General features: G+C 56.9%; 1 protein-coding gene and 1 long non-coding RNA gene across 4 annotated transcripts in view; one reads left to right on the top strand and one right to left on the bottom strand.

Annotated features, from left to right (window-relative positions):
• The window catches only part of ARHGAP23 (Rho GTPase activating protein 23), an 80,144-nt gene extending 54,390 nt beyond the window's left edge, over positions 1-25,754 (bottom strand). The window contains exons 1-2 of one of the 3 annotated variants that reach the window (XM_045044027.1): positions 18,013-18,090; positions 15,572-15,760 (exon numbers count right to left, since the gene is read on the bottom strand). In XM_045044027.1, coding sequence (XP_044899962.1) covers positions 15,572-15,760; positions 18,013-18,075 — 252 coding nt within the window. In that variant the 5' untranslated portion in view covers positions 18,076-18,090. Of the gene's footprint in view, positions 1-15,571; positions 15,761-18,012; positions 18,160-25,624 lie in introns of those variants that run through there. The other 2 variants (XM_023244568.2, XM_023244567.2) reach the window with 2 other exon arrangements.
• On the top strand, positions 17,489-19,737 carry LOC109494352. The gene is made up of 2 exons (XR_002738252.2): positions 17,489-17,746; positions 19,193-19,737. It is a non-coding gene; the product is annotated as an uncharacterized LOC109494352 (long non-coding RNA).
• Positions 25,755-27,208: the final 1,454 nt, after the last annotated feature.

The following is a 27,208-nucleotide window of genomic DNA, read 5'->3' as shown; positions in this document are numbered from 1 at the left end:
GGGCAGGGCTTGGGGGCTACACCTCCAAGGGGAGGGCATCCAGTCTTCCTCCCTCCAAATGAGATCATCATCCTTTGACTGTTTGAAAGCACTTTCACTGGATCTCATGTGGCTCTAACCCTAAGGACTGGATATGCAAGGATTGTTTTTACACCCATTTTCAGATGCGGAAACTGAGGTTAAAGAGGGAAAGTGACTGCTTCAAGATCTCACTTTTACAAAGCTGAAACCTGATCCCGGACTCACTCAGATCTCCTGTATCACCTTGTTTATCCGTTCAAATACCACATCTTGAGGGGCTGCTGTGGGCCAGGTACTGTGCCAGGGGCTGAGACACCTTGGAGAATAAGTCAAGTACCCATCTCGCCCTCAGGATGCTTATATGTCTACGAGTATCCCAGCTCCGAAACCTTTAGGGGTCCCCAAGTTCCAGGTCCAGGCCCGAGCCAGCTGCCTTCATTCCCACCAAGGGAAACCCACACACACCCAGGGAGCCCCCGTGGCAGGGGCTCCAGGCCTCTTCTTTCCATGAGGGGACAATTTGAGGGTGGGGTCAGGGGCCTTCCAGGTTAGGCCTCCAACAAGAGGGCTGTAGAAGTGGAAGGCTGCAGGACCGGCCTGACAACCAGCCACGGGGGAGAAGGAAGAGAGCATCCTGGGCCCCAAGGGTCTCGGGACATATAAGAAGAGAGGCCTGTGGTTCCGGAAGTGAGAGGGAGGGGCTCAGGGTCAATTTGCCTGCTTTCCCTTCCCCTGGCTTGCTTAGCGCCTCCCCCCAGAATGTAGGCCCCCCAAACCACATGACAAATAAGGCCCCTACCCCAAGCGAATCATCCCACATTGATGACTCTCCGACTGGTCCCATATCTTCATCGCACACCACCAGGCACGTACCCATAACCACCCCCACAACCCCACACACAGACAGAGCAAATCTGCCGCCAGTCCCCGGCCATCCGAGGCATGCAGGCAATGTGATACCCAAGGCATGCCCGCCCAGCCCACGCCTGGGCCTCTGACCCCTGCCCCAGTCTCCCCGCTCCAGGCGGCCTCCCCCACCCCCCCAGTCCTCCTCCACCCCTTTGCCCCATTCAGATGCCTGGTTCCCAGCACCACTTGTGTGCCGTCCTGGCATGCCCTAACAGGCCAAGCAGAGGAGCCGGCCAAGCAAGCCCGCGTCTCTTCAACAAACTCCGTGTGCCATAACCCTGCGTCACCGGGAGCGTGGGGACCCCGCTCAGTCTGGCCTGTGGGGCAGAGGGCGGTCCAAAGGACCTCTCCGGACCCCACACTCTCCCCATCCAGAGCCAATCTTGCCCTGAGTTGGGGTGTTTTGTGACACCTCCTCTCCCCCGCCACCCCGCCCCGCTCAAACTGGGCCAGAGCCACGGAAGGTTGGAGGGGAGGGGAGAGAAAAGGAGAGGAGGAAACACTTGCCCCTGCCAGCCATCTCAAGGAGGGATCCACGCGATCCCGATGGCTCTGTGGTTAGCGCATGCGCTCTGCAGTCAGTCCTCCGGAGTCCTCCACTTCTGGGTCCACTTTCTGGCTGTGAGACCTTGGGCAAGTTGTGGAACCTCTCTGAGCTTCTGCTCCTCACCAATAAAATAGGAATGACACTAATTTCCGCCTCATAGGTTGTTGGTCGTTTCTTTTTATTTTTTTTATGTTTATTTATTTTTGAGAGAGAGAGAGAGACAGAGACAGAGCGTGAGCAGGGGAGGGGGCAGAGAGAGGGGGAGACACAGAATCTGAAGCAGGTTCCCGGCTCTGAGCTGTCAGCACAGAGCCCGACGCGGGGCTCGAACTCACGAACGGTGAGATCATGACGCGAGCCGAAGTCGGACGCTTCACCGACTGAGCCACCCAGGCACCCCATCTTGTGACGAGAACTTTTAAGATCTACTCTCTTAGCAACCTTCAAAAATGCAATTCTGTATTAGTAACTATAGTCGCCATGCCCTACATTTTATCCCCATGACTTATTTATTTTATAACCGGAAGTTTGTACCTTTTGACACCCTGTTTCCACGCCCTGTTTTGACGCCCAATCTGGTGTCCGTATCTTTGAGCTTGGTTTGTGCTGTTGTCCTTGTTTTTAGATTCCACATATAGGGGAGACCATAAGGTATTTGTCTTTCTCTGTTTGACTTATTTCACTTAGCATAATGCCCTGGAGGGCGATGCAAGCTGTTTTGATTGCCTTCTGGATATTCACACACTCTCACACCCAGCCACACTCACATTCAGACAGGCAGACAACTCAGCCACGTGGATACAAGGACACAGTGACGCGTACAGACTTTCATGGAGGTCTGCACTCCGGTGACTCCGGTGGTCCCATTCACGCGGGCATCATCAAAAGCCCCCACTTCCGGAGCAGAACTTTGGCACTTTGGGCGCGGGGAAGGAGCAGGCAGCGTGAGACCCCAGCGGGCAAGGAACGTGGCCAAGGTGCCAGGCTGGCAGGGCCTCCGCCCAGCAGGAGAGCCGGTCCCCTCCTCAGGGACACCAGAGAGAGGGGAGACTAAAGAACATCTTTCCTTATGGTGGGAAATGAGTACTTGCAGAAAAGGGTAAATCTGGAGCCAGCCACAAAGTAAACAGCAGGGCCATTGCCCAGGCAACCACAGGCCGGTGTGGGACAAGGCCACCACAGGTCACTCCACCCCCTGATTTACTCCACTCAGCAGCCCTTGGCTGTCTCAATGCATGGTCTCCATGTAGCCACTCTGGTCTCCGGGCCCATCTGGGACTCCCTAGAGGGCAGAGGCCATGATTCCTCCATCAGACTGGGAGCTCCCCGAGAGCAGACAGGGTTTTTGTTGTTGGTATATTCTGTGGGTTTTTTGGGTTTTTTGTTTTTGTCCCATATCAGTCCAGGGTCTCCCAGAGGTCACGGTTTGTGTCTTTCCCCTCGGATTAGAGACTGCTCAAGGCCATGGCCTAAGTCTTCCTCATTAGACTGACAGCTTCCTGAGGACAACTTTTCAGAAATGGGTTTTTACTATGAGAGTGCTCTGAACGCAGGAGGCTCTCAAAAATTATTTGTTGGGTCACCTGGGTGGTTTACTCGGTTAAGCATCCGGCTCTTGATTTTGGCTCAGGTCATGATCTCACAGTTCGTGAGTTCAAGCCCCACGTTGAGCCTCGCATCAAGCTCTGTGCTGTCAGCAGATATTCTGTTTCTGCCTCTCTCTGCCCCTCCCTGTCCCCCCCACACCACCCCCGTCTCTAAAAAAAAATCCCAAAACAAACAAACAAACAATTGGTTAATGGCAAGGATATGGAGAAACTGGAACCTGTATGCTTTTTTTTTTTTTAATGTTTCTTTATTTTTAAGAGAGGGAGAATGCAAGTTGGGGAGGGGCAGAGAGGGGGACAGAGGATCGAAAGCTCGAGGATCGACAGAGGCTCTGTGCTGACCGCAGCAAGCTCGGTGTGGGGCTCGAACTCACAAACCGTGAGATCGTGACCTGAGCTGAAGTGAGACGACTGAGCCACCCGGTGCTCCACCTGTACCGGGTGCCATTGCTGTGGAAAACAGCCCGGCAGTTCCTCATAAAATTAAACAGAATTAACACAGGATCCAGCAATTCCACTCTGGCTAGGTCTCCCGAAGTGAAAGTGGGGAGGGGGAGTCGGAGGGGGGGGATGTCTGGGTAGCTCAGTTAAGCGTCTGACCCTTAATTTCAGCTCAGGTCATGATCTCACAGCTTGTGAGATTGAGCCCCTCTTTGGGCTCTGCGCTGACAGCGTGGAGCCCGCTTGGGATTCTCTCTCTCCCTCCTCTGCCCCTCCCCTGCTCGTGCTCTCTCTCTCTCTCTCCCCCAAAATAAATAAATAACCTTTAAAAACAAAAAAGTGAAAACAGGGACTCACAGCAATACGGGCACACCCATATTCACGGCAGCGTTATTTGCAATGGCCAAAAGGTGGAAACAACCCAAATGTCAATTGACGCATGAATGGATAAACAAAATGTGGTATCTCCATACAATAGAATTTATTTGGTCTTAAAAAGGAAGGAAATTCTAACCCACATAACACGGAAAAACCTTGAAGACGGTATGCTTCGTGAAATAAGCCAGGAACAAAAGAGCAAACGTTGGATGATTCCGCTTGTATGAGATATCTAGATTCATAGAGACGGAAAATAGAATGGTGACTGCCAAGGGGAAAGGGGAAAGTAAGTTACTGTTTAATGGGTATGGAGTTTCAGTCTGAGAAGACGAAAACGTGCTAGACATGGACGGTGGGGACAGTTGCACAGTGGGAATGTACTGAATGCCACTGAACCGAACACTCACGATGGTAAATTTTACAGGATGTGTCTTTTACTACAATAAAAAAAAAAAAAAATGACAAAGTCACATTCAAATTCAAATGTTAAGGCACGCTCTTGAAAGAATATGGAACAAATGAACCGGTCTCCCAGTGCGGGCAGAGGAGCAGGTCCTGCCCACAGAGGTTGCCCAGAAAAACTGGGCACCTCCTGTCCGGAGGGCTTTACCCACCCACCCACCCCTCTCCATTATGCCTTTTCAGAGACCCTATTGTCATCTTTGGGGCCCTAGTAGTCCCCGAATAGGAGGAGCTCTCAGGCTGCCAGGGGGGTCTGAACCTTGCACACGGTGAGTCTTTGGCATTGATGAGACCTACCATCTGGACCAAAGGATGAACAAACTCTTGGGATGTCACCTCCCAGGGCACCAGAACCTTGGAAGAGCTTCCCTAGCAAAAGCTGGGCTAACCGTGGGGTTCCTGCGGCCTCACCTCCCTCAGCACACACGTCTGTTCCAAGACTACACAGGCTTCCACACCACCTGTAACACATACACACACAAGGGTGTGCACGCAGAGGCAAGTCCCTGTTCTCAAACGCTTTCTCAGGCGCACACTCCAAGAAAAACATGCCTACACCTTGGAGGGCGCACATTCTGGCGAGCGATGCTGGCAGGTCCCCTGTGCAGCAGAGCCCCCTGCTGGCCCACGTCTGGCACACTTCTCTTCCTCACAGCCCAGAGTGGGCAGGGTGCCCTTATTCCCTCCACCCCTCTTCTCCCCACTGCATTCTCCAGGCCCCTCAGCCCCCAACCCTGCCCCTTAAGGCCCCTCAGCCCCCAACCCTGCCCCATCTCCTACAGACAGCAGGGTTCCCTGCAGAAGGACAGAGCGACTGTGAGACTTAGGAAGGGTCTCCCTTCGTCAAGGAGTACCGGAGAGAAGCCAGGACCCCTTTTCAGACTAGATCATATTCAGGGCAGTCATCTCTGGAGGCAGGAGAATACTTTCAATGATTCTGCTCCAAAATTATATTCATTCTCCTACTCCACACTGGACAGCTCATTTTGGGAGAGACTGGAGGAGAACTCTGGGAGCTCGCCCTATGGCCCCACACATCCCTCTCGGGAAATTCTTCCTGCTGTCCGACCACCTGGGCAGAAACAACAGGTGCACCCACTGGTTTCTCTCAGGGGAGCGCTCAGTTCTACTCAAGCTGAGACCACATCCCCTCCCAGAACAGGTCTCAGCAGATTCCGAAAGTCTCCCCCAGGGTACATGGGGCTCCCTGCAGGGAGAGGCTCTCAGCCCCACCCCTGAAACCACCCACCCCCTCATCCCAGGCCCTGCCCAACCCGCCTGGGTCATCCCTTCACCCAGCCTGTGAGCTGAACCTCTCCCTAATCCAGCCCATGATGCCCCAGAGGCAGCTGGAAGGGTGGAGGGGGACGGTGGCTCTGCAAGGACAAACAACCTCCCTTGCTTCCTGCCCACGAGAGCCGGGATGGTTTCTGGGCTGGGCCCTGCGGTCAGAAGACAGATGGCATCGCTTTTGGCCTCAGATCCTACCCCTCACCAATTGCCTGGCCCTGAATTTGGGACATAGCGACTGTCACAGCAGTAATTAAGATTGAACCCTTACTATATGCCGGGCATGCTGCACACGCATTACCTCATTGAACAGCAGAACAGCCTCTTGGGACAAGTGTTACACACACACACACACACACACACACACACACACACTCATCACCTTGGCCCCTTGGGTCCCCCACCCTGACTCGTCCTAGGTAGGGAATGCTTGGTGCAGGGCACTGAGGAGTGACAGACAGGAGGCTAGTGAGAGAGAGAGAGAGAGAGAGAGAGATCACTGTCGTAGCAGGAAGGCTGATGTGGAGAAAGGATCCCACTTGCCCCTGCTCTTTTCTCGCTGTGTGACCTCAAGCGTACTCGGTTTTCTTATTTCCTCAGCTACAAAATGAAGGTAAGGATCACAGCCTGACAAACTTGCTGGGAAAGCATTCTGGGAACCAACAAATGGGAGGCTTGAGGGCCTATGTATGGCCCTATATCCCACCCATCAGAGAGGACCCTGCTTCCGAAATGTCTCCCGAGTCTATACCCCCTTCACCATTTCACCATGTTCTTCACTCTGTTCCAAGCTGCTATCACTCCTCTGATCCCTGAGAGTCCAGACTAACTGCTTTCATATTATGACCACCAGGCCCTGTGGGACGTGCCTCCAGGTTCCACACCCACTACCCCCCTTTCCTCTGTGTTCTGCTACCTTGGTCTACTTCCAGTTCCTTTAGGGACTAGGCACTCTTCCAGCCTGAGGTCCTTTGCACACGCTGTTTCTGGAATGCTGTTCTCTTTTCCCCAGCTCCCTCCGCGCCTCACCAACCCACACCCTAATTAATTCCTACCTATCCAGTAGTTCTCAGCAAAAAGTCACTTCCCCAGGGATTCCTCCTCTGGGCGCCAGACTGGGTCAGCTCCCTGTGCACCGTCTTGACTCACATCACTCTTGAGTTAGTGTCTACATATTTATGAGTGTGCTCGGCACACTGTTTCTGAATGCGAAGGAAATCAAAGAGCCTCTCTTCAGGGACAACCCACGGTGGCCAGAACCCTGTCTCCAGGAGGAGTCTGTCTGGGGCAGGGGCTGCTTCAGATGTTGGCCATGTTTTTGTACCCCTGCCCTTTATCAGTGGAAACTGGATCCAGAAAGTGGGGGTGCTGGAAGAAGGGAGTAAGGGATGGGGAACAAAAGGGAAGCTGCTCCAATGCCCTTTTCAGTGTCCTCTGTCCCCCCACCCCAGCTGGCCAGGCCTTTGTCCACCCAGGCAGGGCTGGCCCACCTCATTCCCAGATCTCTCTCCCCCCTCCCCCACATTCTCTTAACTGATGAACCCTCAGCCTCCAGGTCTCTTCCAAAAAACCTCCCGACTGCAAGCTAAAGAACTTGCCAGGGTCCCGCAGCTAGTGGCTGCTCTGACTCAAGCTCAGGTCTGTCTGCGGGCAGAGCCCAGGCTCTTAGCCACCTCATTACACGCCTCATTACTACCAGTTTCTCCCCGGAGGCCAGGGCGAAAGACACGCCCCCTCTCCGGGCCTCAGTTTCTTCCTGCGGGCTGGGCCACCTCTAGATTTCTGGAAGACTGGCAGAGAGGTAGGAGGTCGCGGAGGAGGCAGGGCGAGGAAAGGGTAAGGGGAGAGGCGAGCAGGCTGGGAGGAGCGCGGAGGGGCGGCAGCCTCAGACCAGCCAGACGTGAGAAACGCCAAGTATGCGAGCTACGCCAGCCCGAGCTATGAATAGTGCGGCCAGGCTGGCAGCCCAGGTCGGCCCTTCCCGCCCTGCAGCCCCCAGCCCCGGCCCGCCCACGCCAGCCCTGTGCTGAGGGTCAGAAACGCGGCGGCGGGGTCCCGCCAGGAGCACAGGGGAGCGGAGGCTGAGTGGCAGGAGCGGAGGGGTGTGGCCATGCAAATGAAATGCGAATGGCGAGCAGCGCGCGTGTCTGATTGGCGGGTGGGGGCCGGCCTGGGAACGAGCGGGGAAGGGGCGCTCCACCAGCGGCGGTGCCCACAGCCAGCACCACCCCGGGCCCCAGCTCACACCCGCGTCCTTCCCGGCGGCTGGAGGTCCTTCAGGTCACCCCGTGGCTGATACCCACACTGATGCTGTGCAGCCAATGGAATCCTCTCACCCTCTTCCATCAAGGCCCTGTAAGGCTCTGCCGCCTTTAAGACACCGTCCCTGGGGGGCGCCTGGGGGGCTCAGTCCGCTGAGGGTCAGACTTTTGATTTCCATTCAGGTCAGGATCCCAGGATTATGGCATGGAGCCCATCTGGGGCTCCGCCCTGAGCATGGAGCCTGATTAAGATTCACTTTCTTCCTCTGCCCCTCTCCCTAGATAGCCCGCCTGCTCTCTCGCTTTCGCGCGCTCTCTCTCAAAAAAATAAAAATAAAGAAAAGACACCGCCCCTGCCCACCCCAGCACCAGGTCACCCCCTCCCCCGCCTTGGAACTCACCTGTCTGACAGAGGGCTGGCACTCGGGAAATTACAACAGCCCCCAGGCCTGCCTTTGGATTACCACCCTCCCCCCTTCCTTTCTTCATCGGTGAAGGAGCACACTGGGCTAGGGGCTGGGGACTCAGTCCCTGGCCTAGTGCTGCCCCTTGTGTGTCCCCAAACAAGTCAGTCAACCTCAGAGCCCAGCCCTTAGTCCCATCCTAGGACTACTGACTATGTGTCACTGAGAGTGAGGAGGCAAAGAGACCTAGGATCAAGTCCCAGCTGTGTGTCCCCACTCAAGTCTCTTCCCTCTCCAAGCCTGTCTTGGAGGCTTGTAAATGGGGTTGTAAATGGGGTCCTTGAGAGGGCTCAGTGTTAAGTGTTTGATACATACCAGTTGCTGAACAAATCTGAGCTCAGTAGTCCACAAAGGATTTTTTTTTTAATTAATGAAACAGCCCCTGATTTTATGAAGAGACAGGCATGCAACAGATAAAGAGGCCATAGAGCTTAGTGTTTAAACATTACTAAACAGGATTCAAAGGGATCTGGGTTTGAATCCCAAACTGCCCACTTCCTAGCTGTGTGTCCTTGGACTAGTTACTAACCTCTCTGAGGTTTCTACAATCATAAAGCAGAAATAATCTTGTGCACAGTAGTATTTCCTGGCGTGGAAATAATAAATGCTAGTTGCCCCAAATATCTGGTTCCCACAATGCGTGCCAGGTGCTTCGGGAATGTTCCTTCATCGGACAACAGGTCCTGGTCTAGAAGTTGGAGCTAAAGCAACGAACAGGACTAAGTCCCTACCCTCATGGGGTTTAAGGTCTCTACTACCCAGAGGAGGAAATCCCCATATATTTGCGGAAACGGGGGGTGGTGGGCGGCGCTTACAGAGGAGAATATTTGAACCGGACATTGAAGGATGAATAGGAGTTTAAAAAACAGAGGAGGCAAGGAAGGGGAAGACATGGTATGGGACATTTCTGGTAAGGGGGAAAGGGTGATACATCCCATTCCTGCCTTGTCCTCTCCACCTCCACCTCCCGTTTCAGCCCTCATCTCTCGCTTGGTCTGCAGCATCCCATCGCCTAACACCCTCCGTGGTTCCAAAGTACCTATGGAAGCAAGTAAGCTCCTTGGTGTGGCATGAGGGGTCTGCCATGATGGTGGAGGAGAGGGGTAGGATCTGGCCTTCATTGGCCTTGACAGTCTCATCTCTACTCTCGGTCTTGCACTCACTGATGCCATAAGAAGCCAGGTTATTTCACACCTTTGCTCATGCCAACCCCCTCTGTCTGGAATGGCACTCTCTCCCCACTCCATGAGTCCCTCTTGTTTCTTGCAGACATCTTTCAAGCCTTGGCAAGCTTCCTCAGTGAAGCCTTTCCCCCCTCAGAGCTGGAGCCTTTTTTGAGGAGGCAGGGGCTTTGCCCATATCTACTGATGGAGCCCTGGGCACCCCTACACCGCTCAAGAGCAAACGCTGATTCCAAGCAGGCACAGGGAGAACCCTGGTACACAGCAGAGTCATGGAGAAGCAGAACACAATTGTCCTGTCTGCATCCACCGCCAGGTGATGTCTGCCCTCCCCTCTCCTTCACTGTATCAACCCCTACTTGGATTTCAAGGCTTAGCTGGGGACAGGGGGAAGGGTCTACCTTCCCAGAGTGTGGTGGCTGTCCTCCAGGCTTTTTTCTTGTTGAGGAGGGTAGCAGTGACCACAGGACAGGCTTAGGATTCAGAAAGACCCAGATTTAAATTCAGATGCTAGCTGACCTTTGATGAAGTTGTCTGCCCTCTCAGGGTCTCAATTCTTGTATCAGTAAATATACAACCACTGCATCATGGCCGTTTCATAAAAGAACTTGGGGCATCCTCAACTTGGGGTGCCTGGGTAGCTCAGTTGGTTAAGCATCCAACTCTTGATTTTGGTCATGATCTCGTGGTTCATGAGATTGAGCCCCATAGCCAGCTCCACACTGACAGTGCAGAGCCTGCGTGGGATTCTCTCTCTACCTCCCTCTCTGCCTCTCTCTCTCTCAAAGTAAAAAAAAAGAAAAAAAATCCTCAACGGTAGGTTTGGAAACAGGACATGAGAGAAAGGAGATTAATCTTATCACCAACTGGTTTTTTACTAACCTCGTATGGCAATTCTACCCACCGACAGTCTTTCCACCTTTGTGACCCCATTCACACTCTGATGATGTCCCCTTGTGTCTGCTTCTGTCTGCCTGACTCCCCAGTTAGGCCAGGCCATTTTTATGTTAATATTTTTGGCAGGGGGCAGCAAAGAATGTTCTAGACTGGCAGACAGTATAGAGATAAATCTCAGAACCCATGGTTAATGAAATTGTACTGGAGCTTTTGGGTGGTAGGAAAGGCAGACAATGAACCCCTTGAGGGCAGGGCTGTGTCTTACTCATCGAGATCCCAAGACCCACAGAGAGAGCTGAGAGCACAGACAGTGCGTAGGAAACGGTCACCAAATGAACAAAGGTCGGTTTGCATTGAGATCTGGCCACTGCCTGATTTTCCAGTTCCTGGAGTCTGCTCCTTCTAACCCCCACGACTGGCATATACATAGGGACACTCTATGTATATGCCAGGCCTGGGAATGTCCTCAGCGCCCCAGGCTGCACCCAGTCTCTCAGATAACACTTTAGCCAGCACAGTGGGGACCTAAGCGCGTGGGAGCCACCAGAGGAGGAAAAGCTCCCAGGAAGGAAGGAAAGAGGGCTGTTTTTCTGTCCCAGCAGCAGTCTCAGTCTGGTTGCTGCCTCCTACTCCCCTCTAGCAGACATCTCACCACCTCCTGGGCTCTGGGTTCAATCTCAGCTGCCCCCTCACCCCCACCAGGAGCTGCAGGGCAGTGGGAGGGCCCAGTGCCAAGGATTCATTAGAGTTAATGAAGGCTCAGCTCTGCAGATGCCAGTGTGAGATACGGGAGAGTACCAGAACCACCCACAGCCCCCCATCAGGGCCCGGGGGTGCTCCGTTCCCTCCTCCCCGTCTCTTGGGGAGGAACCAGGGGCCACACCCTCAGAAAAGGAAAGGAAGATTTAGAAGAATCATTTCAAGTATAGAGAATGCCAGGATGCCAAGGACAGATCGGGGTGTGGGGACATGAACTAGAAAAGAGCCTCAGGGTGGGGTACGGTTCTCACCCGAGCTCACCTGGGCTCACCAAGGCGCCACTGTCCACTGCTCAGTCCAAAAAAAAACCCACCAACGGCCAGCCGCTCCTTCCTCTCCCTCCTTTCATAGAATCACGGCAGGTCAGAGCTGAAGAGACTCTGGAAACTTCTCCACTACCCGGGGATTACGTATAACTATGCAGCCACCTGAACCATCTCCCCACCTGGCTTCTGTCCTTCATCTTCCTCCCATTTCTGCCTGTCCCTTCCCTCTGCCTTTATCCCTTTGACCTTGGCCTTTCTCTAGGCCTTGGCTCCCCCATGAGTCAAGCAGGGAGTTGGGAGGTGGTGGGAGGGGGGGGGTGCTGCCTATAAAAACCTTCCAGTTGAAATTTTCAAAGATGTCTCCCCTTCATTTGGCTTCTCTCTCCCTCCCTCCCTTTCTCTTGGAGAACAATCCAGAGTTTCCTCCACATTGAGAATGAAGGAGAGTGTGATGGGAGGTGGGAGTCTCCAGCCTTTTAGGGGGCTCTCAGGAGCAGGAAAAGCTCCAATAGGCCAGACTGCCACCGTCCCTCCTACCGGGGGCTCTAAGTCCTGTGTTGGCACCAGATTCCCTCCAAGGAGTGTTCTCGTGCTCTTTGAGGAAATTAAAAAGGAAGATGCAGCTGTGGATTTAGGAGCCCAGAATCAGACAGAAATCAATGCGGGGACTGATAGAAACCGGGCACAGGGCCAAAGTGAACTCTACCCTTCTCTATATTGACCCACACTTGGGGCCGAGCCTCTTGGAGTGGTTGTCCTCCTAAACGGCTTCCACATGTCCCCCTAGCTTGGCCAAATTCCTCCAGCCCACGCCCCTCCTGCCAGCCTGCCCTCGCAAAGAGGCTGGCACTGGGTCTGTTTCCATCCTTGGCTTGCGGGTCCCAGTCATTCCTAAGCCCCGCCCTGAGCTGTCTCTCCTCCCAGGGATTCAGGCTGAGCTTTGAAAGGGTCACTTCAAAGAGGACCTGCCTGCTGAGGGCCCAGCCAGACCCAGGGACGGCTCCTCCTCGGCCAGATTCCCGGAGGCTGGGGACAAAGGCCCCACTGTTCCCCCGACCCCCAGACGCCCCCAAATGCACTGGGCATAAGAAGTCTTTCTTTCCCCCAGTTCCGCTCTCTACAGGCCCCAGCTCTTTGCCACTGGGAGTAACCCTGGCCCCTCCTTCAGGAGAGGGCTGGGGCATGGGGGGACGGGGAGCTGGCAGATCCCCCTCCACTGCCACCATACCCCCTCGGGCTGCCAGGATGTGAAGGCAGCCTTGGAGCCGACTTCAGGACTGGTGGCCCATGTGCCTCACCGCCCCTCAACCACCAAGCCCTGCCCAGGCCTGCAGTGGCCTCCTCCTTCTCCCATCCTTCAGAACCACAGCCGTCCTTCCAGGCCTCCTCCAAGCAGCCTCCCAGGACTCCCTCTCCTCAGAGGAGCCTCACAGCCCCAAACCACAGCAGCCATCTCAGGTTCCCAGGACGCTGGGGTTCTGCCCCTTCTCCCCAGTACCCCACAGCAGAAACCGGGTCTCACCCGCTCCTCTAACTTCCTGCCACACGGTGCTGCTCCCAAAGCAGGGCCCTTAAAGTTTCTGTCTCAGCTCCTCACCCCATGCCTGAATTCCTTCTAGACCAGCTTGTGCTTGTTCACCTCCACTGACGGGAGCCTCATTACCTCCAGGGGCAGCTCATTTGCTCGGACCAGACGGGGTTCTCTCTATCGCACCAAAAGCATGTTGTTCTCATTTCCATCCATTGGTGATTATCTGTTTCATAATAGCTGCTCCTAGTAGGTGAAATTATCTCATATCAGCCACTCTACCTGCATCACCCCCTTGAATCCTGTCAATGATTTTGAGGGGTGATTTCAGCGATATGAAAATTGAGGCTAAAAACAACTAAATAACTCGGTCACAAGGTCCCAGTCACACAGTGAGTAAAGGGTAAGAGCTGAAAGTTGAACCTTAGCAGGCGGAAGGCAGGGCCCGAACAACCAACCTGCCTCCCAACGTGCCGAGGGGCCCAGGCCTCTTGTCTCCCACGGTTGCCTGTCTGTATTAAAAGGACATCCCCAGGCGGGGGGTCTTCGTCTTTCTTAGAGACCTTCCCAGCAGCCTTTGCCAGCAGATGAAGTGTGGCCTGGGCATGGCGGATGGATGACTGATGTTATTTCAGACCAGCAAATGGGGAGCAGGGGGATAGTGAGAGGGAAAGAAGCCACCTGCCCAGGGGCACGTGGGTTTGAGGAGGGTGGAGGAGACGACCCTGGGGCTAAGGTTTAGGACTGGAGGTGGCTGGAAATTCAACCTCTTCCCACGGAGGAGAGGTAGAGAGGCAGCTATGATAAGCCACGCCTTAAACCAAACACTCTGTCCACCCTCCAACTTGAAAAGGGCAGAATTTTCCACCAAGGTGATGATGCCTTGGGCTGAAGATCTCAGGGCCACAGAGATGAAAAAGGAATGGGACTCAGTAATCCTACCTGTAGTCTTTGCCCATGTGCCCGCTGCTCAGCACCATCCCCTTAGAATTCGGGGGGGGGGGGGGGGGGGGCGTGGAGAAGGAGGGAGTGAGAGCAAGACAGAAGCCAGAAGACTGAGGCCCCCCAGTGGCCCCTGTTAAGCCTTAGAAGGCAGTCGTGACCGGGTGTGAGTAGCTTTCCTTTCCTCTCTAGGTTTAGATCAGGCACTCCCAGCACAGATAACACAGTGATGCACCTCTAGGCTGCCTTCCCAAGACTCCAACTCCAGCTGCTTCCAAAGGGTGAGATTACAGGGTTCTGTGGTTTTTCCATATCCTGTCGATCAGTCCGTCAACAAACATTCTCTGAGCACCGGCTGTGTGCCTGGCCCCGTGGACAACAAGACAAACACCGCACCTTTGGGGCTGCTTGGAATGAGGTTGAGAGCACAGTCAATTCCTCAGCCCTGCCACTTACTACTAGCCGCGTGGCCTTAGGGAGACACAATTTATTTGTGCCAGTTTCTTCACCTGTTAAGCGGGATAGTGAGAATGCATCTACCTAGTGGTAAACACTATGGAAGCGGTTCCTATTATTATTTTCTTGTCCTCAAATAACTCCAGGATAACGGGGGAGACTGATGTGTAGACCAACTGTCACAATGCCAGGGGTAGAGCTGGGCACGGGGCACCCTGGGAGGCCAGGAGAAGGGCTGCTCCCTGGCCTGCACTTCATAAACATTTATAGAGAGCCGCTCTGTGCCAGGCGCTGTGCTGGCCACTGGGGACACAGAGATGAACGGGACACATTGTCCACTCATCCGTGCTCCTCCCCTCTCTCCCAAGGCCCAATCCCAGAACCCTGCACTGAGGGGGGGGGGCATCACGAACAGAACAAAGTGGAGAGAATCAAGGCCTGGAAATCAGGACACCTGGGTTCATGTCCACCACGCACGGGGTACCTGACCTTGGGCCCTCTCTGGCCTCAGTTTCCCCACTGTGGCATGAAGGAGTTGGACAAGATGACCCCTCTGGTCCTGCCCCACTTCTGACAGGTGATGAATAACTCCACTCCCACAGAGCTTGAAACTCACCCCAAGTGCAGTCCCTAGGCCATCCCAGCCTGCTGGCCGGCCCACTGAGGCAGTGGGGAAGAGATGTCTGCCTGGCACTGACTGGCACTGCCTTGCTGAAGAGCTGGCACAATTTCACATGAAATAGGGGGGCCTGGATCTAAAGGCGGGTTGTTTGAAGGGGGTGGGGGGTGCTGGGGAAAGGCAGAGCCAGCTCCCACAGGCCCTATTCATAGCTCTCCCTGGGGAGGGAGACACAGCAGGATAATTAAAACCGGGCTTTGTCCAAATCCCTGACCAAGCCAATATCTCACCTTTGAACCCCTGCAGCCAACAGAGCAGGGCTGATGTCCCTTTGGAAGGAAAACACCAATGAACTGAGCCACAGTCCAAGTGCTATGGGCCGACATGGGGTGGGGGTGGGGGTGTTGGAGGAGTAAATGAGTGGATTCCAGACCCACCAACATGGATGGGCGCCTGGGGCTTCGCCACCCTGAGGCCTCCGGTGGCCTTCCCGGTAGCAGCCTGACAGCACGCATCCAAGCTCCAACCCAGCGAGAGGCTAACCTTGTTCTTGGGCTGTGTCCACGATGGACCCAGATTCGGGGTGGGAGTGACAGCAGGGCAAGGGAGGTCCCGAGAAGCAGGATGGCAGGGTGAGAGTGTGGTCTCTGCAGCCAGGTTGCCTGGCTCTAACACTTGTTTACGATGTGATCTTGGCCAAGCGATTAGCTGTCTATGCTTCCGTGTCCTCAACTGTAAAATGCCGATAATAACGAGACCCACGTCACAGTGGTGTTGTGAGGATAAAATGAGGTAATTTATAAAAATCCTGACCTTGCTACCTATCTCTTAACTCTCAGCTGTATTAATAAAGCAACTCCCTCCCTTAAAAACAAGCCCCCCCCCCCCCTGCAAAGAACACATACTCATTTGAATATACTGGCATCCCCTATGAATCTCTCCAGAATCCTGCACTGGAAGCCAACATCGCAGGAAGCTACGTAACCCACTATGTAACCCACTATACCGGAGGAAACTTCCTAGAGTGACATCCAAGCCAGACTGGCTCACAAGCCTCTCCCTACAAGTTCCCCTGGATAGCTAACTCCCCTTCCACAGGGGCTCAGGAGCAACCTGATGAGGGGGCAGAGAAGTCCCCATCCAGGCAGCCCAGCACAAGGCCTACGCAAGAGCGACTGGGTTCAGTCCCTCTCTGCTCGGGCTGTGATCCTTGAAAGCCTGCCCCATTCCCCACGGTGTCCTAAAGCCACTTTCCTAACAGCACTCCCCTCTCCAAAGCTTCACCTAATGCCAGGATTCTCATCAGGGTACCCAGGTTCTAGCCCGGGCACGATCGCTGTGTAGTCTCAGACCCTGATACCCACCCTGCCCGCTCCCGGGGCTTCTGGAGGTCCTGGAAACCAGCATTGGAGGTAAGGGATTTACTGCTCCCATCATTCCCAAGGGGTGGGCAAGGCCTCAGATGGCGGAACTGGAGTTTCCAGGCACCTAGGGGTAGACCCAATCACCTTGTGAGCAAGTGGAAGAGGCTGGGACTGGGGGACCTTTGGGTTGTGTTTGGAGGCGAAATGACTGGTTATGTAATGGAGATTCAAATCGCATGCCAATGAGCACATCTCAGGGAGAGCAGCCACTTTGGGGAATAAGGCTGTTGCCCTGGCAGAGGGGGAGAACCACAGGGAATCAAACTCCATCCACCCCTAGCTGGGCCTGGGGTAGGGGTGGGGGGTGGGGGTGGACATGGTAGGGGGGGTGGAGATGAAGTATGTGTTGGCGAGGGGGAGACTCCAAGGGACTCAGGCTTAATGACCTCCACCCCACCCCCTGTCCATCCTGAAATTCAAGTTTGTAATTAGGAAACACTTTGGCTGAAAGGCGCAGGGAGAGTCCAGGAAGAGAGATGCAGATTGAGGGAGAACTGAACATACATCCAGCTCCTGAGAAACACACCAGTCTCTCGGAAAGAGTTTGCAAAGCACCAGACCTCAGCTCCAACGTGGGATGGTGGGAAGGGGAGGCAGCTAGGGAAGAACATCCATCAGTAAGCCTTGTCAGAAGAGGAAGAGGCCTCAGCCCAGACCTTGACCACAACCTGGACCCCTAGGAAACTCTTCCAAACTGGGAAAGAGCTGGCCTGACAGTGCCCAGCCCTTCAACTTGGGAAGGAGGGTGGTGTGTGTTGGGGTACTCCAGTAGCCCCAGGGCAGCCAGGCTCGGAGGTAGGGGGCTGGCTCCAAAGGGGCCCGGAGGCTCTTACTGGCCCATCCCCAGCTTCAGCAGCTGGTAGATGAAAGAATCCAAGCAAAGCAGCCCAGCGCTGAGTAATGCCCCTGGCACCCCGCGCCCAGACCCACCCACAGCCAGCCCGAGGGGGCAGAGGGGAGGGCAGCGGAGCCCTCGGGGCCCGGGATCCCGGTCCCAGGAGCCAGTGGGGCGGCAGACCCAGCTCCCCCGAAGCTCGTCGTGCGGCCCGGCCCGGTAGGGGGCGAGTGTGGCGCGGGGAGGGGGGTGTCCGGCCCCAGTGGCCAAGGACATCCCGCTCCGGGAACCCCCTCCCCCACTCCCTCTCGCTCCAGCTGTGCCGGGGCCTCGCCAACGGAAAACGAAAACTCGGGCAGAGGAAACAGCGGCAGGCGCCCCGCCTGAAAAACCCGGACAAAAGGCGCGGGCCTCCCGCCCCCGCTGCCCGGCCGCTGGGGGCCTGGCACGGCTGCCCAGGTCGGTGCCCTCTGCCCTGGCAGCCCCGTGCGCGTCCCGGCCCCCGGCCTGCCTTCCTCCTTCCCGCCCCTTGCCCAGGGCAGCTCTCGCTCCGGCTCCCTCCCCGGCCCACCACCAGCCGAAGTTCCCAGCAGCCGTGCCCGCGGTGGCCGCACCGTGCGCCCCCGGCTGTGCCCGCCGAGCGGGGGCGCCGCGACCCCGACCCCCCGCGGCCAGCTCCCCCGCAGCGCCTGGATCCGCCCCCTCCCCTGGCCCAGCGCCCTCACCTGAGGGGGCCGGGGCTCCGGGCGGGGCGGGATCCCGACCAGGCAGAAGGCGACTCCATTCATCGGGCGGCAGCGGCGGCTCTGCGGCCAGGGCACTGCCGGGGGCGCGGGCAGGGACCCGGGAGGGGCGGGGCCGGAGGGGGCGGGGCCGAGCGCGGAGCGCCCCCACCCCCGGGGGCCAGCCCCTTCGCTCCGCCCCCTGCGCTCGACGGGGCTCACCCGCCGCCTCTCCCCAGGGCAGCTGACTGGTAAAGGGGGCTCACGCAGGGGTTTGCGCCGGCAGCGGAGCTAGAGGGCAGTATAGCCCGGAGAAGGGAGGTGGTCTCAGGGAGACAATTTGGACTAGCCTCCCGGGAACCGGCCCAGATTGACGGTGATCCTGGCCGGCCCAGGAAAGAGGCCAAGGGCACCGAACCCAGAACTAGCACAGGGAGAGGGAGGCAAGAAGGAAGGAAGGCAGAGAGAAGCAGAGAGAAACACAAGCAGACAGAGGTGCTCAGAAACAAAGACTGAGAGACACAGAAAGCATGAAAGAGGCAGAGACAAGATAGAGACAGAGTAGAGAGCGGCAGAGAAAGAGACAAAGACGAAGAGAAACGCGGGTTGAAGAGACGGAAAGACGGAAGAAGGCTTACAGAGCTTTTCCATCCTCATGGAGACTGGGCAGAAATGGTGATGCCCATGGGGGTGGGGGCGGAAGGGGCTAGATAGGGCCCCTCTATCTAGGGCCCCCGTCCCAGGGAGAGTCTCGGCCCAGGACCCCAGGGAGACAGAGGAATGGAGGCTGGAAGAAAGAGGTGGGCAGGTGCCCCAGCCCTTCAGACCCCCCAGCCAGCCAGCCTGGGGCTCAGGCCTCTGGACCAGCCCATAGATCTGCTCTGCAGTAGACAACAGTGAGAGCCCAGATACCCCCAGGCCTCCCAGTTACGCGCGCTCTCCACAGCCTCCCTTTGGGGCTTCATTCCAAGATGGGCCCAAAGAGCCACTGGGGTCTTGAGCCAGTTCATTTCCTGGCCCCCAAGCAGGACCCCTCATCAGGCCATCTCCTGATGAGCCAGGAAGAGATAGTCCTTCAGTCCTTCATTTCTGCTGGAAAGTTCTTTCTGCTATCTAACTGACGTCCTTCTTACTTCCTATTTCCGACAGCCCATGCTTACCTCTTTCCCATGCCTTCTTGCAGTTTTCAAGGGCTCCTGTATTCCTTCTCCCAGATTATGAAGGAAAGAAAGCAGAGGCCACAGGCAGATAGGAATTTGATTTGGACAAGACAGGCAACGAAAGTGGAAGGCTGACTCTACCTACTGGAATCACCCAACCCCTCTGGGGCAAGGAGACCACCAAAAACCTGCTTGCTTCACCACCATCACCAACCCCAAGTCCCCGCAAGATCAGGGACTCAGGTCCTGGAGGGGGTTGAGGGGCTCAGCCACTAACTGGGCCATCCCTGCTCCTGTGAGTCTGAGGAAGGAGACGCTGCCTTGTTTTTAAATCTGATGTTTTATTTCATTTCTTTTACATCCCCTGGAAGTCCATGCAGAGGGATGCTTTTACGATGACGGAAGGGCACTTAATGACCCCTCTTCCTGTCCTCCTCTCTCCATCAAGGTCACATGCAGCTGGAATTATCCCCCACTTCTGAGAAGTGCTTCCTGCTATCTAACTGTAATCCGTCATGCTGCCTGTATTCTCTTGCTTCGTTTTCAACAACGTTCCCGTTTCTACCTCTTTCTGTCCCGTGGTTCCTGTGGTTCAAGGCTTGCTGCCACCCTGGCTCGGGGTCCTTTTCTCTCAGAACAAACGGGCTGTCTGTGTGAGGGGGAAGCAGTAGCATCAGGGATCCAGGCTGAACTGAGGCTGTGGGGGAGGGGAGGAGAGGAGGGAGGTGACCACTGGGGTGCCCCTGGCTCACTTTTTCCAGAGTCTGATGCCCTCAGACCCTGCGGGAGGCAGTGAGAGGAAATGAGCTCACACCGGCCAGCAGATGAATTCCTCCCTCCACAATGCACTGCGCTCACCTCCCCCACCCTCTCCCACTTCCCAGAAAGTGCGCTCTTCCCCCACCCTGCTGCCCTTCCCACCTCTTCCTGCACCTTGACCCCGCACCCCCATCCTGTCCCGGCCCTCCCCCCATCAAACTTCTCCAGCCCCTCTTCCTCCCGTCCTTTCCCTCAGACTCCCCGGATCTCTCTCCCTGGTCCCACCACCCACCCCCAAATCCACTCTATCGCGGGCACACTCTTGCTCTAGGGGTCCTAGAAGTACCGCTGAACAGGGGCGGAAGGTGTCCCTCACTGAGGACCCTCCTTATACTTCCCCTCTTTCTAAGACCCTCCCCCCAGCCCAGTCACCTGCCTCTGTTCACAAATGCTTACTGGGAACCCTGGTAGATGAGGGGTTGAGGGAGTGGAGGTCGCCCCTGGGAAGATGGCGATTAGACCTAGCTCCTTCCCTTGAGGAGTCCTCGGCTTTGACCAGTCCTCACTCTGTAGCGACATCTCTGAAAAGGAGCAAAGGGAGCCTAGAGAAACAGAGGAAGGCTTCCACAAGGAGGTGGCCTTGAGCTTCTTCTGGGGGCTTCACGGATGAGGGGGGCAGTGGGGTGGAGTGGGGAATGGGGGGAGCGCTCCAGGGAAAAGGACTCTCATAGGCAAAGGCAGGGAGGCAGGAGAAAGCAGAGTCTAGTGGCGTGGCTGGCACCAAGCAGAGGGTATGGAAGGTACATACGTGGGCAGGAAGCATGGAGGGAAGAGGAAGGAAATGTGGGCGGGGATATGACGACGGAGTGACTGGGCCTTGAGGCACTTTGATTCTAGCCTGGCCGGGGGGCAGGGATTGAAGCAGAGATGTGCCACGTCGCCAGAAAGAAGGAGGGCAACGAGGAGATGGGAATGGTGGGGAGCGGGGTGGGGGAGACACTGCACCAGGGCAGGGGCAAGAAACATCAGAGGCCCCAGGACGCGGTGACCAACTGGGAGTTGGGGGAAGGAGAGTGTTCTCGAGGGAGAGGGGGCATGCCAGGCCCCGTATGGGCCTTTGTATGTATTATTCCAGGTCAGCCTTACAAAGGAGCCGTGAAAGAGATACTATAATCCTCACTTACGGATAAGGAAACGGAGGCCCAGAGAGCTTGAGTCTCTTACCTAAGTCCAGCCAGGATCTGCACCCAGGCATGTGGGCTCCAGAGTCCACACACTGAACCTACAGGCTGTGTTGCCAGTGGACAACTGCGGGCAGAGGCCCAAACGGGGGACGTGGCTTTGGAAGTCGTCAGCAGACCAGGAGTGTGATTCCGATTCTACAAGGGCAGGTGCCGGGAGGAGACTGGGTAGGTGACAGGACATGAGGAGCACCCACCTTTAGGGGCACGTGAGGAAGGAAGAGGGCGTGAGGACGACAGAGGAGACAGAGCGGAAGCAGGGGGCCAGAGGAAGTGGCACCGTGTTGGGCAGAGAGGGCACTTTCAAGGGACTGGAGGAGGCAGAGGCCAGCTCATACAGGGAGAAAGAGTCAGGGGTGAGGAAGTGGAATCGGGCTTGTTAAAAAAACAGCAGCATAGGGGCGCCTGGGTGGCTCAGTCGGTGAAGCGTCCGACTCTTGATTTGGGCTTAGGTCTCGATCTCATGGTTCAGGGGATCGAACTCTGCACTTGGGCTGGGCACTGGCAGCGCAGAGCCTGCATGGGACTGTCTCTCTGCCTTCCCCGCACGTGCTCTCTCTCTCTCTCTCTCTCTCTCTCTCTCTCTCTCTCAATAAATAAATAAATAAACTTAAAAAAAAGAAAGAAAGAAAGCAGCACAGGTGAGCTGTGGGAGAGACTTGGGTGGGAGAGAGACCTGGAGTAAAGAAAAAACCAGAGCGTGTGGGGCTCCCGAGGGAGAACCTGTGTTCCCCCCCCCCGTCAGGGAGGAGTCCTCGGACCAGAGCCATCCAGTCAGGATCAGGCCTAGCCCAGGAGCCAGCTAGGAGTCGTATGGTGTCATCAAGGAGCACTGACTCAAGAGTCCAAAGACCTGGGTTCAAGTTCCCATCCTGCCCACCTGATAGCTCTATGTCTTTGAGGAAAAGGACATTCTCTGAACCCGTTTCACCCTCTGTAAGATGAGAACAACAAGACCTTCCCGGCCTGCCTCCCATGTGCGGGTCACATTTGATAATGGATTCAAAGCACACCGTAAGCTGCCAAGGAGAAACAGAGGATCGGGGTTATAGGACGGGCAGCCCTAAACCTGGACGACGGGGGCGGCCCTTCCACTGAAGGGGAAAGAGCACCCCCTGGTGGAGAAGGGCGAGAGGGCAGGACCAGAGGGGAGAGCCTGTTCTTAGACCTCTCTGGCTTTCGGGCCCCCACGTTGTCCTCAAAGAAACCTACCCCCACCGAAATTTTCATCTCCAAAGCAGGTGTGGGCTCATTCATCAAGTCAAGAGATGTTTATCAAACAAGCCACACCCCGTAAAACCCTGCTGTCAGGGCAGGGGCCGGATAAAAGATGCCCCGTCCTGCCATTCTCCCCTGGCAGCCCCTCAGGGGACCCGTGTTTGTCGCGATGCAGGGAGAAGAGGCCTTGGGCTGGGGTCTCAGCCCTGCAGGCTCCCAACTGTGTGACACTGGGTGATTGAGGACCCGGTGGCCTGGACTGAGTGTACCAGGCTAACAGATGACTTATACGGGCGATGACACCACCTAGGACATCACGAAGGTGTGTTAAAATGTGTCGAGTGCCTACTGTGTGCCAAGCTCTCTACCAACATTATTCCATTTACTCCCCATGACCACCCTGTAAGGGGGGCATTATTAGCCCTGCTATATAAATGAGGACACAAAGCTCAGAAAAGGTTAAGTAACTTGCTGAGGTCTGATGCCAAGCTGTTGCTCTACGAAGCAGGATCCCTCCGGGAGGAGCTAGGCCAGGTAGTCCCTTCCAGCTCCAGGATGCTAAATTCTGAGGTTCTGTGTGAGGGCTTCTAAATTCTTCCAGCAACCGGCCTGCAGTCCTGCTTCTGCCACGGGCCCCCAGACCCCGCCTGGCTGTCCCGAACCACTGCGCATCCTGCACACAGAAGGGCCCTGGCCCCTCTCCTCCCCGTCTCCATTCTGCCCTTCTAGGAAAGGAGGGGAGTGGAGAGGAGGAAAAGGGAGAAGAGGGAAACGTAGAGGGAAGGAAGAGAAAGAGAGGGGAGGGGTGAAGAAGGAGGGGAAGGGTAGCTCCCACCTCCCCCTGGAAGCTCTGGAAATCCCCGGCAGCTGCTCCCTCTCCTCTGTCTGGCTCTGAGCCAGCCCTGGGAGGGAGAGGGGAATTGGACGGAGAGAAAAGAGGGGCAGGGCTCCGACCGCAGGGGGCAAGCCCCTCAGTCCTGGCACCCACCCCACCTGGCAGTTCCAGCCCCTGTGAGAGATTCCAGGCATGCTCCCCTTTAAGAAACCTACATGCCAAAATCCACACATACCACACAGACACATTGGGGCGGTTCTTGCACTATAAAAGGATTCTTTGCTTTACAAGAGGGCTCAGCACATGGGAAACTTAAAATAGGAGCTTCCCCTGGTGAAAGAAGCTCCGATTTCAGAAGTACCCCATACAAACCGTGCTCCCGGCACATCCAGAAAGCTGGTGACGCCCATGGGGCCAGCAGGGCTGGGGCTGCCTTAAGACATTGCCATCAGCCTGGGCACCTCCCTGGTTGTGCTGATCACCAGAGTCCCTGTCTTGGGGGGGGGGGGGGGCGGGTGTCTCACAGTCTAGCAGTCACAGGCTGGCTGCTGTGCTGTTCAGCAGAGGTGTCCTAGGACACCTAGAAGGGACCTGGAAGGCCACCGCTCAGCACAGCTGGAAGGGATTTCACAGCAGCCCAGAGAGAGGACAGATATCCAAGACCTCCCAGAGTCCCTTTGATGGGGACGGGCAGGAGCCCAATGTCCTACTCTCCTCCAGCTCTCTCCTCCCTTCCACGGTACCAGGGCACAGGGGAGCCAGGCTCTCTCCTCTGGGGAAGGGGAAACAGCTGACCCCCCCCCCGAAGACGTATAGGGAAGGCAGATGGGGGCAATTGGGAGCAATCTGGGCAGAGCAGCACTCCCGGTGAAATGCATTTAGGGTCCTCTAGGCAGAAAGTAGTGAGGGTCCCTAGCCCTACCCTTCCTTTTTTTTTTTTTTTAATTGAGGCAACATTCACATAACATAAAATTAACTATTTTAATGTAGGCAATTCAGTGGCATTTAGTACTGTCCCCCCACCCCCCACTTGTTTGCACTCAGAGTGGAGCCGAGGGTAGAGTCAGTAATGACAGCAACAGCAGATAATGACGAATGGAGTCCCCTTCCCCCTGCCAGGCCTGGTGCTGCCACCAGCCATTTAAATTAACAACCAAGATGCCAAACAGGCCTGGAGACTAGACTAGCCCACAACTCCGCCCCAAAGAGCACACGCAGCCCAGGAAAGATGCCCAGAGCACTTCATGCCTCCCCAGAACTTAGGATCATCGTCGCACACCCCCCCCCCCGCCCCCGCCACCAACTGCTCACCCTCTATCCCTCCTCCTGCCCCTCCTCATCACCGGCACAGACAACCCAAGAACCCCTCTGCCAGAGGCAGGGGGCCCATGCTCAGCCTGGAGGGGAGGGGTCTCAGAGCCCGGGGTCCCCAGGCTACTGCGTTAGGCTGATCAATCCCAATGAGCCCAGGAGTGTGGCTGAACTCAGCAAGCCCAGGAACAGAAAACCCCACCACTCCAGACCCCACCCCAAGGCAAGACTATGAAGATTATGAAGGGAGTAAGACAGCTTCAGGAGCAGCCCCCTCACTCCTGCCCACGTCAGGCTGTGCCCTTCTTTGAGCGGGAGACTACAAGTCAGGATAGAGGCCCCCCTCGCTCACTTAAGGGGACTGGCCCCGCTTGTCCATTTGCTGAGCTCCCCGGAGGGGGTGAGGAGCTCCAACCTGAGCGGGTCTTCACCCCTGCCCCCTTGCGATGGAGCCTGTGTAAAGGAAAAGACAGCCCCCAGGGCCTGGCTGGGGCTGCAGGTGTGCATTTGGGGCGCCTATAGAGAAACTGCCCAGCCCACCCCATCTTTTCACTGCCATGAAATGGTGACGGCAGCTGCAGCAGCTGCCGTAACTGGGAGGGGAGGGGGAGGCTGGCTGGGAGAAGCCCCTCGAGGTGCAGGTGGGGGAGGGAGGGGGTTGGATCTTGAGGTCTCGCTAGGGGGTCAGCGGTCGTTGTGGCCTTGGACAGCTACCTCGACCTCCTGTGCCTCCTTCGTTCCGCCCAGCCTGCAGCCCCCTTAGGCCTAGGATCCTGGCAGGGCTGAGACCTCACCGAGTGGGGAGGGGGGCTTCTAAATGCGGGTGCTCTCCTGGGTGGGGAGAGAGGCAGCGTGCGCGCCCTCTGTGCGCGCCTCCCTGTGTGTCAGCGTGTGTGCGTGTGCGTGTGTGCGTGTGTGTGTACCACCAGCTGTGTGTCACACCAGCCCCATCCCTCCCCCCAGAGCTCCGGCCCCGCTCGCAGCCCCAGCGCCCCAACCCCCCCTCCCCCTTGGCGCGCCCACCCTCGTCCCCTGCTTACGGCCCCCGCCCTCCCCTCCCAGACACGCACCCGCGTCCCGCGCCCGCCGACCTGCTCCATGCTGCTGCCCGCTAAGCCGTCCTCGCCGCGCCAGCCCCGGGGGGCGCCGGGGGCGGTGGCCCCTCCATGCGCCCTGTCGCCCTGTCGGTGCGGCAACCCGGCGGCGACCGCCCAGCGCGAGGAGCACCGGTTGTCAGCCGCCCAGACACCCCCCCCACCTACACCCCGCCCCGCCCCGCAGGCCCCGCCCCCTCCCCCTCCCACCCGCGGGTGGAGGCGCGGCGCTCACGCGCGCGCGCGCACGCGCCCGGTCACACACCCACACACTCACAATCTCACACGCATAATGCACACCCACTCACACATCCAGGGCCGCATCCCTGCCAGCACCCCTTGTTCTGCCTGTCCTGGGGGCATTGTTAGCCCAGAGAGGACCATCCCTCCAAGGGAAGCCCCTCTTTTCGTTTCTGAGATTTATGAGTTAGAGGGGCCCCACCCCTCATCTTACAGGGGCCACGGAAAGGCTTGCCGGGGGTCACACAGCAGCTTGGTGACAGAGCTGACCCCGTGGCCCAAACCACTCGTCTCCCATGCCGATGCCCCTCCTCGAGCAGGTCACAGACGCCCACGGAGCCTGGAACACAGGAAGACACGGCAGCGGCCCCTACCCTGTGAGCAGGGGTCTGGATCCTGTGACCCTGTGAGCGCAGGAGATGGTCGGGAGGCGCCCCTCCCTGTTGCCAGGATCCAGCCTCTGCTCAAACGTGCTCTGAGGCCCTTGGCTGGGGGTGGGGAGCAGAGATGGAGATTCCTGTCGCCTACCGTGTGCCATGCCCCAGGCATATGCCAAGCAGGAGGAGGGGCTGAACCGTTTGCCCACTGCCGGACAAGGGTCATCTGCAGCCCCAGATGCCAGCCAGGCACCTGACTTGTGGCAATGGGGCCACCCACTCTGGTGAAGACCAAAGAGCCAAAGAGGTGGCAAAGAGACTGCCTCCCCCACTCCCCTTACCCCCCTCCCCCCACCCCATCAGGGGTGACTCCTGCCTGCCCACTGCCCCTGTGCCTTGCCCCTGACAGGGCAGGGCTGAACTGAGGGTGATATCACATGAGCAGGCATGTGAGAGGCAGGCATGCTGCCCAGGAGTGTGGAGTCCAGAGTGGACAGGGGTAGGAATTAACCTGCCCTGAGGTGGGGGAGAGTGTCGGTGGGTAGGGGCTGGTTGCCCAAACCCCCTGGGCCACTGCCCAGGCTGGCAGGGAGGGGGTTTCACCACCTTTCACTGCACCCTGGCCTCTTTGTTAGGCACCAGAGGGTGAGGGGGCAGGGGGCGGGAAGCTGAGATGGGGAGAGTTAAGATCCTCAGTGGGCCCAGACAAAGGGGGCTTTATAGGCTGGGTGTGGGGGACATCTGGGGGGAGGGAGGCAGGAATGCAGGCCGGGGAGGCCCTGAGCTCATGGGCAGCCCAGTTTAGGGCTGAGGTTGGACTCCCCCAGTGCCCCCCCACCCCCACCCCATTCTCTGGCCTGTGGGGTATCTGTGGCTTTGCTCCTGGGACTACAGCCAGGCGTCCTGGCAGCCGCTCGTCCCCGGCCACCGGTCCTTTCAGTGGCCTCGAGGGCCCTGTCCGCAA

This window comes from Felis catus, chromosome E1 (genome assembly GCF_018350175.1).
Source record: "Felis catus isolate Fca126 chromosome E1, F.catus_Fca126_mat1.0, whole genome shotgun sequence".
Lineage (NCBI taxonomy): Eukaryota > Metazoa > Chordata > Mammalia > Carnivora > Felidae > Felis > Felis catus.
This window is presented reverse-complemented; position numbering and strand designations above follow the sequence as displayed.